The sequence below is a fragment of the Ahaetulla prasina genome, chromosome 2 (genome assembly GCF_028640845.1).
Source record: "Ahaetulla prasina isolate Xishuangbanna chromosome 2, ASM2864084v1, whole genome shotgun sequence".
In the NCBI taxonomy this organism is placed as follows: Eukaryota; Metazoa; Chordata; class Lepidosauria; order Squamata; family Colubridae; genus Ahaetulla; species Ahaetulla prasina.
The window spans coordinates 125,343,906-125,361,685 of NC_080540.1; the positions used below are offsets into that span (position 1 = coordinate 125,343,906).

At 36.8% G+C, this 17,780-nt stretch overlaps 1 protein-coding gene across 5 annotated transcripts in view; it reads left to right on the plus strand.

Annotated features, from left to right (window-relative positions):
• GAS7 (growth arrest specific 7) overlaps positions 1-17,780 on the plus strand; it is a 173,491-nt gene that overhangs the window by 62,520 nt on the left and 93,191 nt on the right. For 3 of the 5 annotated variants that reach the window (XM_058173192.1, XM_058173196.1, XM_058173194.1), the window contains exon 2: positions 16,715-16,835. In XM_058173192.1, the coding sequence (XP_058029175.1) occupies positions 16,715-16,835 (121 nt within the window). Of the gene's footprint in view, positions 1-9,510; positions 9,862-15,110; positions 15,243-16,714; positions 16,836-17,780 lie in introns of those variants that run through there. The other 2 variants (XM_058173195.1, XM_058173193.1) reach the window with 2 other exon arrangements.

Sequence of the window (17,780 nt, forward strand, 5' to 3'; positions counted from 1 at the left end):
AAGTTCTTATTCTAATAGCTAGAGGCAGAAGTAGCATGTCCATCTCTGACTATTTTCTGGTACAAAGACTATGGGTAGAAATTGAACATCTCCCTTTCTTGTTTTGTTGTTCCAAAGCAAACAAAGCACATAGTGGTGATAAGTGCTAGTCTGTGCCTTGGCAGTGCAGCTGGGGAACAATTCTTGATATTCTTCCCAATTTTGAAGCTGAGAAAAGAGAGGGGATCACCTTGCCATTTGCTGGATGATCTGTATTCATCTCTGAAGCTTCAGACTTCGTTGCTTTTAATAGTAGAGCTTATTAACTTTGCCAGCGAGTAGCATTTTGGCAGATGTGAAGAGTGGATTTTCCCCCCTCAAAGTTTGGCTCTTTTTATTTTTTATTTAATTTCTTTGGTGTTATGTATTCTCTAAATATATATTTATGTGCACATGAATTAGTTTAAATCTGTTTAGTTGAGGGCATAATATTCTTCTGAAACATACTTCCAAAAGCTCTGCTATATATTTTTGTAGGAAAAGTGCCCTTGGCCTTGCTTCATTGGGTTTTAAATACTTTTATGATCCTCTGCTTGATCTCTTATTACTTTTCCATTATATATGTGTGTGGGGAGGGAAAGAAAGGAGTTTATTAGAAGAAAAACCTCTACATGAAGCACCTTTTCATTATCATCTACTTTTTCAGGTTATAGATTTTCTGCCATGGGTTCACTGACTTCTTTGCTGGGTCAGTAATTCCAAAGGTATAATGTGAGCCAATAAATGATGTAAATGCTATGTAGTACTTGAGTATACTTGACTTGCTTATCCTTTGCCTAATGTTCTTTTATTTGGAGTGATCTGCAATGCATGACTTCAGATTGCATTTCAGACAATACATTGGCCTTGCAATCGTCCAGTAGACTTACTAGAGGGAGTTCATTCACTCTTGCATAGAAATGTCACCGTTGTCAATTGGGAAACTTTGGAAGGCATGTAGATACTGCTGTAACATGGCAAATTTGCTGCATCACATTGCGGTTACGTGATGTTTCACGAAATTTTTCCTGTTTGTGGAGCTGGGGTGGGGCAAGGCCTGCGCGTGATGCATCCAGCCCACTGGCCACCAGTTTGACACCCCTGTGCTATAATGTCTGTTTTATCCTGATGTGTAGTTCTTCTCTATGTTTTTTTCTTTTCTATTTCCAAGTTTATGTTTGCTTGCTAGCCTGTAAGGTAACCAAGCAGAGAGAAACTAGGCTGTTTTTGTTTTAATTCCTCTTACCCAGGAGCACAGCCGGAGGACTCAAACTTACAGTTAACCTAAGCAAGGAATGAAAGAATAATGAAAATAATCCCCTTTCGCTGCAAGCTATTGCTGAGTGATTGAAAGCAGTATCATGACACTTTTCACCTGGCTAATGAAAGCAGAGGAACATACTCTTTGCAGCCATGTAGCCTCTTCTTCCTCCTTCTCTTAGTTTTGACTAGCATCATGCCTTATTAGCTATTGCATTGAAGCCAAAGTTGATGTTACACTAAGAGCAAGTTCTCGTTAAGACAACATGAAAGTGTTGCCTAAATTAATGGTAGTGAATAATGATTAAGGTGTAAAATCCAGTTCAACTGAAGGTCAAATCCACTCTCAACTATGGAAACACTTAGGACCAAACACACATTCTCTTAGCCCAAGTTTACAAGGATGAGTCACTTTCTTGTGAGATGGATGGCTATACCAATATGATAGACAGACAGACATTTAATTTCTTCCTACAGTACAGCATGAAACAGTATTACTGCAAGAAATATACTATGTGGAATTTTAAGATTTATTTATATAGTTGTAGTTTTGTACAAAGGGACGCGGTGGCTCAGGGGCTAGGACGTTGAGCTTGTCGATCGAAAGGTTGGCAGCTCAGTGGGTCAAAATCCCTAGTGCTGTCGTGTAACAGGGTGAGCTCCCGTTACTTGTCCCAGCTTCTGCCAACCTAGCAGTTTCGAAAGCACGTAAAAATGCAAGTAGAAAAAATAGGGACCACCTTTGGTGGGAAGGTAACAGCGTTCCGTGTGCCTTTGGCATTGAGTCATGCCAGCCACACGACCACGAAGATGTCTTCGGACAGCGCTGGCTCTTCGGCTTTGAAATGGAGATGAGTACCACCCTCTAGAGTCGGCAACGACTAGCTCATATGTGCGAGGGGAAACTTTCCCTTTCCCTTAAGTTTTGTACAATTGGAAGATCCTCATTGAGATTTTATTTTGTTTTAGATATCTTCCATTTTTTCTTTTTCTTTTTTGAGCTGGGGCAATGTTTTTACTTCAAAGGAACTATATATTCCTAATAAATCTTGTGTCCTTTCTAGTTCTTGTGGCTGGTTTATATAAATTGAAAGCTGAATCTTATACTCTATGGCTTTTCCTGCCAGGGTTTCTATTTCTGTTAAAATATACAGGATTTTAATGTATATTTTAAGAAGAAAAATCTGAAACTCAAAGGGATGGTTAATAAGTTAAGTTTTTTTCATGCTTATATCTACCTCAGTTTCTGATGTCTAAGGATTCTTTTGATCATCAGCTCTAATCCAGATAAGAAAGGGGAAAAATGCACCATTGATCCTTCTTTATGAAATTGATTTTGCCTATTTCCTTTTATATCAGCCATTAAAGACTGTGTAATTTAGCAATATTCCCATGCATTTTTTTTCCAGCATGAAGACTGTGCAGCTATTTGCCATGTTTCAACTCCCTGAAGAGCTTTGTACTTGGTAAAATTAAGGAAACAGGTTGTCACACAGCTTCATGAACATTGAGCAATGGGCTCTCCTACACTTGTTTAAATAGGAAACACTTATAGAAAATAGATGTAGTTATGAGTGCACAAGAACTTTGCACTATTTGTCAATGGCAGAGCAAATTACTAAGAAATAGAACAAGACGTTATGTATTAGATGAAGCAAAAAGCTTCAGATGGCTTCATAAAGGCTGATAATGATTATTGAATCAGTAGAATTTGGACATCAATGTCTGAAATGTTTAGCAAGTCATTTTAAAGTATTATCTTGCAGTAGGCCCATCTGCTTCAGTGTATAAAATGACTTGAGCCAAAACTGGCAAGAGATAAACATACATTACTTTTGCATATGGAGATGTACTCTCTCACACACACATGATTATTTGGAAAGATGTATAACTAAAGGAAACTGTAAATATATTAAATCTCTAATTGGTTAGGGCGTGGGAAGTCTGGATAAAAGCATAAAGGAAAGTCTTTAAATCTTTGGATTAAGGAGGTGACTTAATAGACATTTAATTCCCATCCTGATGTTGAAGAAGTCACAAATTATTATTTTCTAGACATGCCCTGAGTAGAATATCTCTGGTTTATTAAGTCTGGGACATATTCCTTGTTAAGTTGCATTGTTTTCTCTCTGAAAGAGTGATGCAAGCCATAGATAAAGCTTTTGTTTTGCAGCTGGCCTGGTTGTTGTCTTGTGACTCCCTTCAAGGATTACTAAAAACAACAACAGACTTATTTTATACAATTGAGAAGGGCAACAAAGCCCTTTATTGAGCTATCTTGCCAATATCATAAGAGTGTATCCGTAGGAAGAATGGTATACTATTGGCACAGAACCATTCAGCTGGCTGAATAATTCCAGAAAGGTCATCAGGGGCCATGTGGCACCATAATATCATCAAATTCATGACATACCCTAGTACAACTGTTGAATGACATCCAGTCATAGCTGTTGTAACATTGCTTCAGGCTCTGTTGATTGCTTTAAGGAATAAAAGGAAGCTTGGGTTTATTTCCTGATAATGTAAAATTTCTGAGGTGGGCGGTCTTTGTTCAGCAAGGAATTCTATCAACAGGGGGAAAAAAATCTCAGTTTGATAGGTAGAAGTTGTTGGTTACTATAACAACAGTAGCATATCTATTTGGGTGCTCACATGTTCCTTGTTCCAGTTTCTAAATATAATCTTAATCTCACATGGTATATCTGGTGCCATGGAAACCAAATGTTCTATAAAGTTGCAAGAAACAACTAAAATTTCAGCTACATGAGAACTAAGGGTGCTGAGGAATGATGTGGACATTACCACAGTGATAAAATTATTCTTTACTTCCCATATGAGACCCCAAACTATTGGTTATTTTGGGGGGAGGAGGGAGAGCGAGAAAGATTTCTTGGGTCATGTGACTTTTCCTATATTGTTTTTTTATTGGATTTGGTTAACAAGCAACACATTTACATAGTTGTCCATGTATTGTTTGTAATGTGTTGTATTACAACATGAGACAAATGCCACACTATGTCATAGATATGCTCTAAGTATTGATCATTTCTGTTATCTGAGTAATAAGAAGCTGATTTATATTGAATTGGACTATCAGTTTTCATAGGCCAGATTTCACAATACTTGATTGGTTTTTCTTTTTCATTCTTGCCCCTGTAGTAATTTTCTACTTGAAGGTGCAGAAGGTTGAACTTTCTGCAAAGCATAGATGTAATTTTGGTCAGCTCATTTTCAGTACCTGAAATTTTGAGATGGAAAAGATTTAGGTCAATTTGAATTAAATAATATTTTCAGCATCACTGAAAGAACAACCAGAAATCATCTGCATTACACACTGTGCTACAAACAAGGAATTGAAAAAGTTAGGTTTTTTTTTCATGCCAGAATTCTTTGGAAGACAGTAATTTCTGCACTTCATGTAATAAAATATATTAATATGCTTTATGCAGCCAATAAGCACCAACCACTTAGACCTAAAGTGTATTTAATCCAATCATCTATTCCTAGATCCCTATGGGAAGCGCACAAGACATGAGTATAATAGCATCTCCTTGCCTATGATCCCTAGTAAGTGGTATTTAGAGATATTACTGACACTGAATGTGAATATAATTTATTTTCAGTGTGCCTGGTAGTTATTGATAGCTATATATTTCATAAAACACTGAGAGCATATGCACCAAGACAAATTCCTTATGTGTCCAATCACATTTGGTCAATAAAATTCTATTCTATTCTTTAAAAAAATTGTTTAATCTCCCTTTAAAGCTGGCAGTCATTGTATTTTTGACAATGAAGACTCACAGTTTAGACTAGACAACCCATGGCCCAATGATTCGTGGTTTCACAGATATTCCTTTACCTTAACAGAGAAAGAGAATGACCACAGGTGAACAAAAAAAGCAGTGGGAGCAGGAGCAACTTCCACCTTCCTGCTGTTTTTCTCTACTGAAGGACCTAAGGAATAACAATTCTTTGTTTTATTGAATTGAAAGATAGATTCAATTTAGATAGATACAGTGGATGTGAAGTACACACACACACACACACACACACACACACACACACACACACACACAGAGCCCACGTTAAAATGTCAAATGTTTGAGATATAAAAAAACCAGACCAAGATAAATCACTTCAGAATTTTTTCCACCTCTAATATAACCTACAAGTTGTATGATTCAATTAAAAGACAATTTTTTTTTTTAGGGTGGAAAATTAAAAACAAAACTTATAGTAACATGCTTGCACACCCTTAAACTAATACTTTGTGAAGCACCTTTTGATTTCAGTTTGTTTTTCAATTGAAAAAGGCTTACAGGTTATATGAAAGAAGAAAAGCAGTCCAGGTGGAAAAAAAATTCTAAAGTGATTTATCTTGGTTTCATTTTTTTTTTTCCAGTCTAATGGCTAATGACTTTATTACGTTGGCTAAAGTATAAGGTCTTTAGACAACCTTCACCACCAAAATTAAGATAATTGTTACATATTGTTTGAAAGCTTTAGTTATAGTGAACCATATAATCTGGTATATAAAGGGCTGGGAGATATCTGTATTGTGTTTTGGTTTGTGTTTGTAGCTTTTTAAACAATTGAACATGATGCTTCAGATTTCAGTGGTCAGCCTGGCATAGTATGTGTCATATTTGTTCTTTTTCTACAGATTAGTAACATGTCTATGTATATGCTTTCCATGTACATCTGTATACCAAGGTGAATCTCAAAATTAAGCCATACAATAAGGTCAAACAGTGCTTTCCCCTTCCTGATTTTCAGAATTGTTATCATAAAAATAAAGCAGAAATTGTTGTAATGGTACCATTTTAGTAAAATAAGTCCAGTGATATGAAGCACTTTCCTCTTTTGTATTAGTCAATATAACATGTGGGAGCTTCTGTTCTCTTTTCCTGTGTGTATGTTTTTCATTTTTATATCTTCTTTGTAAATAAAGTTAAAATGACTTGAAATATTTAACCATTTAAAGTTTACTCTTCCATAATGTACCTCTTCTTTTTTAAGGATTTCTATTGAAAATAAGATTGTGAGGAATAGGTAATCTTTTTCATTACTTCACTTCAAATATGAGATATAATTGAGACTAGCATGAAATATTTAGATATAAATACCAGTGGTGGGTTGCTCCCGGTTCTGTCCAGTTCTATAGAACCGGTAGTAAAACTGGTGGGAGGCTCAGCCGACGTCATCAAGGGGCTTCTGCGCATGCACACCTGTGCTCCCGTTGCAAACCGGTAGTAAAGGTAAGTAGAACCCACCCCTGATAAATATCTTATATCTATAAGATGATGCCTATTTAGTTAAGAAGCGTTTTGCTCATTATATGTAGAAGCAACACTGAATTGGCATTTAGTGGATACTTAGAAGAGAACAGCATACAAATGATTCTAGTGTTTCCAAATATTTGTTGTATTCATAATTAAATGTTTAAGTAAAAAGGGAGTCCCTGCGGATTTTACTCTGCTAATCATTGCTGACTGTAGGGGTCAGTGCTCATCTCCATTTCAAAGCCATTGAGCCAGTGCTGTCCAAATACATATTTCCACAGTCATGTGACCATGACTGTGGAAATGACAACATAGAACACAGCATGACAACACAGAACACTGTAACCTTCCCGCCAAAGTGATACCTATTTATCAATTGCTTTGAACTGCAGTTGGCAGGAGGTAGGGCGAGGCTGGTAGCCCACCCCATCATGTGGAACTGAGATTTTGAATCTGGGCTGCCAGCTTTCCAGCCGACTAGCCCAGCATCTTAACCACTTAGTCACCATGGCGCCCCTAAATGCTTAAGTATAGTATGTAAATTATTATAGTATATAAATTATTAAACATTTAACTGCTATGGCTATTAAAAAGCTTTGCTTTGTGCTAGCAATATTTCACAGTTCCAGAGTATTGTATTGCCTATACATCTCTTTATATCTAGAGTTATTTGCAAAATTGGCCTTGGATACTAGTGAACTCTTAGGATTAGCCATCTCAGAGTGCAAAATACATTCCCATTATGAATACACAGATGTTTCCTCTTTAGGATCCCTGTGTTCTACGAGGGGTTTCCTGTAAATGAGAAGTATTTTTTTCTGTTGAGCAAGTGTTGAACTTTCACTGTGAAGGGTATCCTTTTCAAGATGAATCAGGAAATCATGTGAAGCCATTTCCGTGGCAGATTCATCTGAGGAATCACCATATGCAGCACTAGTCATTGTCATGACTAGTTCATTTTATAGAACAAAATTTTATAAAATGTATCAATCAGCTACTGACCAAGCAGAATACTAATGGGCATATGCGATAAAATCATTATTAAATTAAAATATGATACAACCACTGAGAATATAGACTTCAGGGAGTTTTTTTGTTCTTGTTTTTAATGTGGATGAATACAAATAAAAGGGAGAATATAAAAAGCACCAGAATATTAAAAGAAGCACCAAAAGTGTCCCTTTTTGGACAGGATATTTCAAATAGTTGGTGGAATGACCAATGACCATTTCTCTTCCCAAATTAATGATTAACACTAGGATGTATAAGATAGCTTTGGGGGCTTTTTATCTCTCTCTCCCTCCCTCCCTCTCCCTCTCTCTCTCTCTCTCTCTCTCTCTCTCTCTCTTTCTCTCTCCTCTTTTTGTCGTAGAAAGTTACAGTACTTTTGATTTTGAGCTGCCAGTCTTGAATAACATTTAAATAAATTGATGCTAAAGTATCCTCTCTATGGGGAAACACATCAAATGGGATCTTATGTTACATTTGAAATTTCAATTAAAAAGATAAGTTGATTGGTTGATTGATTAGATTTGAGTTGTTTCTCCTTCCTAAATTTATGTTTTTGATTTCAAAATGGTCATGTAAAAGTCTTTTAAAAAAGCAAAGCAAAATAAATCTCAATTGGAAAATACACTATCAATATGATAAAGCTGGCAGAGAGATAAATATTTTCAAGAGGTTTAAAACAGAAGTTTACATTTGTCAGGAAAAGAAAATAGCAGTTTCTGACACAATTCATACTGAAATGTGGAAACTGTAACCAGCATATTCACTAAGTGCAGTACTATTACTATTACTATTAATCTTCTCATTGTTCCCATCACCCATCTCCTCCCACTTATGACTGTATGACTGTAACTTGTTGCTGTATCCTTACGATTTATACTGATTGTTTCCTAGCATGATTTGATTGCTTATTTGTACCCTATGACTATCATTAAGTGCTGTACCTTATGATTCTTGATGAATGTATCTTGTCTTTATATGTACACTGAGACAAATTCCTTGTGTGTTCAATCACACTTGGCCAATAAAAAATGAATTAATTCATCCATCCATCCATCTATCTATCTATCTATCTATCTATCTATCTATCTATCTATCTATCTATCTATCAATCAATCTATCTTATCTTTCTATCTATCATAAGATGATATACATCTTGTGCATATTGAATCAAAACCTGAAGTTATGGAAATTTTGACTGTTAGATTGGTAGCATCCTTTGAGACCTTTGTCTTCAGCTCTTTTGTGTCTTAAGAACACTTCTGTTAATTAAAAAGTTGCCAATATCTTGCTGATAGTACAGTTTATAACAGTTCAGACTTTCAGTATCACTGTAATATAATACATTGTGGAATTGGACAGTCATTTTTCCACAAAAATTAATGCTATGCCAAAAGATCTACAAACATTTTTTTCAGGAAGTGTGGAATTCAAGCTTGTGCTGTAATATATCCTTACATTCTGTCATATCACTTTAATTCAAGGCCATTGTCAACAGCTACTGTTTTTCTAAAAGATTCTAAGCAGGAGTATACCTATACTATGTTATAACACTGGTTATGTATTGACGTTAAAAAGTTAATTCACGATGAAGGCAGAAAGCAGGATGTTCTCTTTCTCTTGTATAAAAAGGCAATGCTTGCACCTTTCCTCTTTTGGAAAATAGTAGAGATAAGGGCCCACTTCAGGACTGCATAAACAAACATAATTCATCCTATATTTCCTAGGTCTTGCATTCTTTCAGTGCCCACTGAATCATGTGATGGGGTTTAATTTTACAACACTGTTTGAAAGTTGAGTTATTCTGAGTACAAAGACTTGGTTTTATATGAAGTCAGGGGAAAAGATTGTAGGGAGACAGACAGGCTATACAAAAGGCCAAGGAAGCTGGGACCGGACCAAGGAAAGCTGGACAAAGCCTTTCTGTATATAGGGAGCACTAGGTCAGTGATACAGACCCTTGCTTTGTGCTCTACATCACCTACACAGACATTTGAAAATTGGCAAGACTTCCACTAGCTTTCCCATCTGGAAAGCCTCTAGAATGCACCCTTTTGATTTCCAAAGAAAGAGTGAAGTGCTGAAATGTGTTGACACATAAAAAGAGATCCCTTTAAGTAGTTGCTCTTCCTCTGAGTTTTCACATAAGGCATTGGCTGTTTAATTGTGCCTGGACAGCAAAACAGGCAGTGGGTAATTTCCGTCCTCATCTTGCAAACAGAAGGGAAGGTTTCAGTCATTTCTGCTTGGATCATAGATTCTACAAGAGGTTTGGCAAAAGCTCCCATTGGTAAGATGGCATTCTGTAGGGGTAAATTTGATACATTGAGAAATGCTTGATTTGATATGTCTGTAGAAGATGATTCAACTTGAAATTTAGTCATACCTATACTTTTGGACACAGTTTTTAATCTGAGTTTTTTGGCTCTGCATGGATTTGGGAATTGCAAAAGACCTAGATCGAATTCTGAGAGTCACCACTGTAAGATATTTAGTGGTTCTGATTAAAACAGCCCACACTGTATGAAGGGTCAGGATGTATCTAATTTTACTACTTGTTAGAAAAAGCACGTTTAAAGGGGCATCTTTAATGCAGGCTTAGTGCAGTGTCCATTAAACGGTTATAAAGAGCTGTGTAAGCATTGCTGAAAGAAGTAGACATAGGCTTTGTAAACAAGCTAAAGATCTTGCTAAATAATGACGATGAAAAAAATGTTGGGATTGTGTGGGAGAGTAAATTCTTTGTGTTTGGGAACATATAACAAATTGGGGCAAATTTGTGGGTTGGCAGGAAGCTGCTGAGTATGATTAAAGCAAAATATGTCCTTGGACTCCTAGAGCGAAATCCTGACGGTTGAGATTGATGGTGGGAGGGCAATATTCTGTATCTTTTTTAAACAGATTGTGTCAGAAGAAGCTAACTGACTTTTAAAATATGCGATAGCGGCATTGTTCATGCAAAACACCCATATCATATCCACGAGCTCCCTAACCCCCTCCTGCCCCAGAATTCTACTAATATGCAAAGAACAGAGGAAACACTGTTAGACCTCCACACAGAAAACTGCAAAAAAAAAAAATGACTGTGTTACAAACAACAGAAGAATCTCATTTTCTGTTCTACATAGTAGATTCACAATACATTTCTTCATGAAGTATGCACTATGTGCAGGAATAGGCATTATTAGACTGCATTTACAATAGCCAGTTCATCTTCTGGAACTCACTGTGAGGATCTCAGTGTTTATATATCCAATTGTTATAAACAATATTTTTGGCACACGTCATTCTCTCATTTTATTCTAAACATTATTGCTTAATGGACAAATACCTCGCTGCCTCTTTGATGTACAATTCAAGGGCTATTTTGAGGGAGAGGTGACAAGGGAATTCTCCTGATATTCAACTCTTAGGCATTCAACTTCAAGAACTATTGGAGAAGCTCTCTGTGAGAGTTGCACCGAATTGCTCTGTGAGGAAGATGGGTGGCTTCCAAATGTGATAAACAAACAAACAAACAAACAACTTAGCAGTTATATGTGAACATACCACAGTAGAATTGTAATCAATTCCTGTAGAATGTGCTATTCCCAGTTTTTGCCTCTAATTTGAAAGATTCTTTCTCGGTGCATATTAAATGAAAGCACTGATGTATGTAAGGGAGATAAATGAATCGTTATATCCTCCAAAGTTGTTTTTACATTCAGGATAAAAAGTCTCAATGTTTTAATCTTGGAACACTTTTTCAGAAGTAATTTAAACATATACGTACATTTCCAGTACTTCACCAATACTGCTGGATAACCTCAAATAGGATCTACATAGTGAGTAGTAAATAAATCTTGTAGATAAGATTAATTCCCAGGCTCATTTGAATCCAGAAACATCTCGGCTACATTTTTAGGATTGACTGATTATGTTCATTGAAGAATAACTTTTTAAAGAGAAACCATATAAGCAACAGCCCTATATTTTCCCCCTATAGTTATAATTTAAAAAAAATAATGTATAACATGCTGTTGTTGTATTGATGATTGTTCTTCTCTTCATCTTGTGAGATGATATCTTCTTGCACACTTGAATAGAAGAAAGAGACATGCAGTAACAGTCTGTTTTTGTCAACAGCTGAGCATCTTCTAAAAGTCACAGACTCTATTCAACAGTACATGTGTTGTGTATTTGCCTGGATTCTGCTTGAAACAGAAACCTTTCATAAGTTTGTTTTTTAAAGTTCTACACTGCTGCTTCTATAGCCCTCCTTGGAACACCAATTATTTTCTTCAAGCTGGCTGATGTATACTTTAATTTCTTGGCGAAAAGTAGCAACCCCACATGATGCTGTTATGGAAAGCAGCATATGCACAGATTGGCTATGTGTAGAAATGAGTCTTTCTACAGAAAGCTAAATTGTTCACTTTTTGTATGGACAGATGTACACAGATGGGTGCTAAGAGAGGGTGCAAAATTGCAATTACTGAATAAGTAGACAGATTTATTTTCATGATTCTAACTGTACAGTGTAGTAGCTTTTTTAGACTTGATTATACAGTTATAGATTGTCATGCAGCTGTGACTGCTTAAATACCCTGCTGGGATTCTAGAATATGGATGGAATGATGACCTTATCACAAGAGGTTCCAAACTCAGCATTATTATTGTTTGTTTTCCTCCCACTGGCCACTGGAAGAGGACTTCAGGGTCTTCTATTAAGTGTCCTGTACTATCCCACCTGCTTGGTTTCAGGAAAGAAAGCCTAATTCTTCCAGTTGTCCATAAATCCCAGAGATTTAACTATGGACTTTAGGAAATGGGGGGTGGACTCTTCTTATCAACTCAAAGAGTTTTTGCTTAATGTCAGATTGTTATAGTACCATAAACCTGAATATTCCTCTGCAATCCTCATCCCGTCCAGTATATATTTATTTGATTTATATCTTTGGTTCTTTATATAATTGATGGGGGCATACATAATGTACCCCCCCCCCAAACAATAATCCTGTGCGGTGAGTTGGCTGAGGGAACATGGCCCAACGTCATCCAGGTTTCTGTGCCAGAAAGAGGACTGGAATTCATTGTCTCTCTGTTTCTAGTTCAACATTTTAACAACTAAAGTAAACTGTCTCTCATTTTGAGGAACATTTCTATGTGAATATTTATTACAGATATTTTAATACGAGAGTTCTGTCACAATAGACCATCATTTAAAAATTAATAGTACAATAACAACCAAAACAGTAACTATAGTCACAAATCTTTATAATAATCCTTGAAAGCTGAGAAGCAGTATAAAATATAGTGAAGCATTAGCCTAAAATTAGTCAGATAATATTCCAAAATAGATCAAGAACATTAATTAAGCCAAAAATAAGTCTTTAGAGAATCATCTTTAGGTATTAATGATAGTAACAACAACAGCAACAACAACAATGCTAAATACATTTCTTGAGGGAGAAGTCTGTACATGAAAAGCTTCTCCTTGTGTAATGCGTATATAAGGACTACAGGCAAGTTTCCAAACAGTTCCTGAAAGTACACGTATTCCATCAAGTAACTCAGTGCCAAATTGCTACAGAAGTTAAAACCAGTTGAAAATATGTGGAAAACAAGAGGCAGCTAGAGCACTCACATAACATTGGCGTGACATCTTCCAAGATGTGCATAAGAGCACAAAAATGCCTATCGTTCCTGTCCTATTGTTTCTTTTCATTATATCCAATTAATATAGTTATTACATACTTATGCATATATATGCTTATATATTATATAGCTATTTCATTTCATGTTAATGCCTATATATACTGATATGACAAAATAAATAAATAAATAAATAAAATAAAAATAAAGAATCTTGCTTATCAACATAAAGTCTCTCCAATGACTAGTAACCATTTGAATGAATGGAATACTCAAAAGTCTTGCTTTTGGTTTATCAAATGTCCATACATTCAGAGTTTCCCTGTAAAAATGGCAATGAGGTAGAATCACAAATTCATTTTTTAATATATACTCTCTTCCCTCTTTGCCTATCCTCCACTCTACCCATGCATTTTCTTCCCTTTACTTTGGAAGGAAAAATACTGACCAACAGTCAATATTTCCTTTCTGTTGCTATTTGGCTGGGGAAAGATAAAACAAATTCTGCCTTTCAAAACAATGTTGTGTGTTTTGTGTGCATGAAAGAGTGTCCAGCAGCCACACTGAAGTTAAAACTGGAGAGTTTGTTATGGAATTTCCATACGGGTCTTCTGTGACAGGTTGCAGGCTACCCTGGACCTGTATATTTCCACAATACCAGCAATGTTGGAATGCGACTGACCTGATTTGCAGCATTTTTGACTCAGCCTTGTATAGTTGAAACCACCATGAAACTGGGCGGGGTTGTTTCTTTGAGGTAGAGTGGCTTCATTTGAAAGGAACATTTTAAATGAAGGAATTCTTTCTCACCCTTCTTCCCAGCCCCCAAGTTTTGGGTCCTTAAAGGAAAAGGTAGCTTGAGAGCTCTGCAAGTCCCCTTCAGTAGCTCAGGCAAAATAAGCAGATAATTATTTTGTCAAATTCCCCTTGTTTTCATTACTTCTTGCCTGCGTGCTCTTTCCACTGAAGTCTGATCCCCTTCAAAATGTTTCTGAGATTTGGAGAAATTAAAATGGTAATAATGTCAAAGTGACCTTAGCATAGAATGTAAGGTATGTATCCAGTATATCCTGGGGGAGCAATTGCTAGTCAATGTACTCCATGCAGTGCTGAACCGGATGGATCAAATATTTTACCTGTGAAGTTTCTTATGTGTTAGAGCTAGTTTGAAGAGGCAGTCTGTTAGCTTATTAAGTAAGACCAATCCAAAACGAAAACAGAAGCTAGTGAACTTCATTAAAATCTAAATTTTAATCTCTCTTTCTCTCTATACTCACTGGTGGAAAGTCTTGAAATTCTTCATTGTGGCTCAATCTTCAAGAACACCCCATATACCTGTTCTATCTGCTTCAGTTCTGCCAATCTGTTTATGAAAGGAGCATGAACCTATAGCATTAGCACATTACAGTTGAAGTAAAGAAACCAAATCATTGCCAGGAGTTCAGATTCCAAAGGTGGATTCTGCTTATGGGAAAGAAGAGATCCTACTTTCCACCAGGAAAGCCCTAAGACAGTGGAATATATCCGTGGTCGTGGTGACCTAGTGGAATCTTTCATGAATGCCTGACTTATATGGAGTCTTGAACACCTGGTAATGAACAGCAGTATTGTGCATAAGAGCAGAACTGAGTCATGTGCAGCACATACCATTGTAATGAGTAATACTGTTAGGCTACTGTGATAATGAGACTTAAGGGCCTTAGTATTATGCTTGTCTTTCCCTGCAGCCTACTTTTGGAGCTGGAGTAGTACTGTAGCTGGTCAGAGAAGAGCTGGCCCCCAAGTCTCCCAGCTGTAATGGACATAGCCAAAAGCTATTAATGCACAGCTGCTTGTAATCAACTTGGAGCAATGCCCAGCCATGTTTCTGCTTTGCAACTTGTTGTTTCTTCCACTGCAGTTGCATAGGGATGTTGTAAGATGATGAGCTGGAAGTCTAATTGGTTTGTTTTCTCCACCCATTCCACGCAGCCTGGTAAAAGAATCCATAGGCTGCTTTGTTTTGCATGGCACTTTGTTCCCTTGTTACCGGGTGCGGTATGTACTTGTATTGTATAATTGCGGTAATGGGAAGTATGATTGTGGATTTGAAAAAAGGCTGTATTTCTTCTTTTGTCACACAGATGATGATTTTCGCAGTGCTTTGGTACTGCTACTATACGTGACATTAGCTTGAGTAGAAGTCTACTTCTGGCATGAGAGTTGTCCTTGCTATCTTCTCTAATGCAGTATACTGTGTACTTTTCTGACCTGGATAATCCCACTGTTCCCACCTCTGACTGCAGAGCAGATTTGGTTGTTCAGGAAGCTGCAGGAAGGAATGTAACGATGCATGAACTACAACAATTTTTCTGTTGACTGAATATATACTGCTCAAAAAAATAAAGGGAACACCTACCACAACACACTGTATTTAATAAAAATATTTCATTCCTTCAGATCTAGGATGTCTTACAGTATAAAAAATAAATAAAATAACAAATAAAGGGAACACAAAAATACTGTAAGACATCCTACATCTGAAGGAGTGAAATGTTCTTATTAAATACAGTACATTGTGTTGGGAGGTGTTCCATTTATTTTTTGAGCAGTGTAATTGAATATATTCTTATAGGTTCAAGTGCTTTGCTATCCCCACAGATTCTCTTGCTTCTGATGCAACTGGGTTCACATCCACTTCTTCCATCATTTCCTGCCTCTTCCTTTCTCAAATCTGCCATCTATATCTCAATGTTTGCATATTTCAGTGACCATAGCAGAAGTCTCTTTTGGACAATATATGATGAATTATGTCTTGAGAATGTAGCAATATGCTGTGAGGAGGTTGAGTATTTTCCTGATCCTAAAGTGTTAGGTGGATAGAAGCAAAGTGACAGTCTTGAGCTTCACTTGCTTTAAATTGTGAATCCGCAAGATGGTACTTGTGTTGTTGTTTTAAGAATGCTTGAACAATGGTTTTGGTTGATTTGGAAAGACGTGAGCCAGTTTCCTTGTATCTAACCTAACAAACAGTTTATGATGAATGTCACCAGCAAAATATTTATACAGCTGTTGGTCCCTAAGTTCTGCAGAATGGTTTTATAGGGGCAGCATTTGGTTGCTAAAACTCATCCAGTTGGTGGATTTTACTAACATTGTTGATGCACACGGATAGTATAAACATAGACAATGTATGAATTTGCCTTTCAGGCAGGGCATGAAGTATGTTTCTTTTCCAACCACCATAAGAATATTGTTGAATTGCTACAGTACAGGTTCCACAACATTCCATTATCTTCCCTCTTCCCTCGTAATGTTTCTTTTATGAAAGGCCTGAATAGATTTCCCAAACTGCAGATGGTAAGATAATTGGGATGTTTGGAATCTGAAAAGTATTGAGTGTTCAAACTACTATATTCTGTTCCCAGGAAGTTTTAAGGGTGTGTTTGAATTTCATTCTATAACCTCTTCTGTAAACTCTTTTGAAGATTCTCTGAAAAACCTTGCTTTTTCTGTCATTCTTTCAACAGAAACCTAGGAAGGTCATTCCTCAAGTTGGAGAAGATTCTCAAAATGGTCATCTTCCACCTGGCTGGCAAAGTTATATGTCTCCTCAGGGGCGAAGATATTATGTGAACACCTTCACCAATGGTAAGCTTCATTTACACACTAGTTTTATTTGTTTAGAAAACCCTCCTCCTTTCCTTTAACATAAAAGGTAGGAAACATAACTTAACAGCATGAAGAGTAGCCAAACACCTTCTTATACAATCCATAAACTAACTGTGCTTCTTGGCTGGTCATTGTAGAGAACCTGATTATCTGCCTTTCTCTAGATTTCCAATCTCTTCTCATATTATTCCCAGAATAAAACTTTCATTTTTTTGCCAAAGAAAGTGATATCCTCTGTTCTCTTACCAGACATTCTCTGTACAATTTTGGGACAGAATGTTTTGAAAATGTTCTATTTTCCATCTTGATTTGTGCTAAACTTCTCCTGGACCATGCCATTCTAGGAGTAAGCCAGAAGTAAGCCAGAAATTGTTTGAGCTGCCCTTGGGTATCTGACTAGGAAACAAGTCTGCTTCTTGTCAAAACTCTAGGTATGGGACATGCTGAACCTCTTCTGATTCAGAGGATTTACTTCTGGAAATTTTTAAAAACTGCCTGCCGGAGTGGTACATACCAGAAGAGACTCAGTACAGTCTGCAGTTCTGCAAAATATTCTATTCTCAAAGTGGTGAATTTTGTATGTCTTACTTCGTTTCCTCCCAAAACTGAAGGGTTTTTACTGGGATTAGGAATTGAATGTAGACAGTAAGAACGAAGGAGCAAAGCAACCATACTGAAAGCCATTTTGAACAGAGCTGACTCCAATGGAGCAGCCTACCTGCGGAGGGCCGTGGTGTGGCTCAGGCTGTAAGAAGCCTGTTATTAAAACACAGCTGCCTGCAATTACTGCAGGTTCTAGTCCCACCAGGTCCAAGGTTGACTCAGCCTTCCATCCTTTATAAGGTAGGTAAAATGAGGACCCAGATTTTTGGGGGGGCAATAAGTTGACTTTGTAAATATACAAATAGAATGAGACTATTGCCT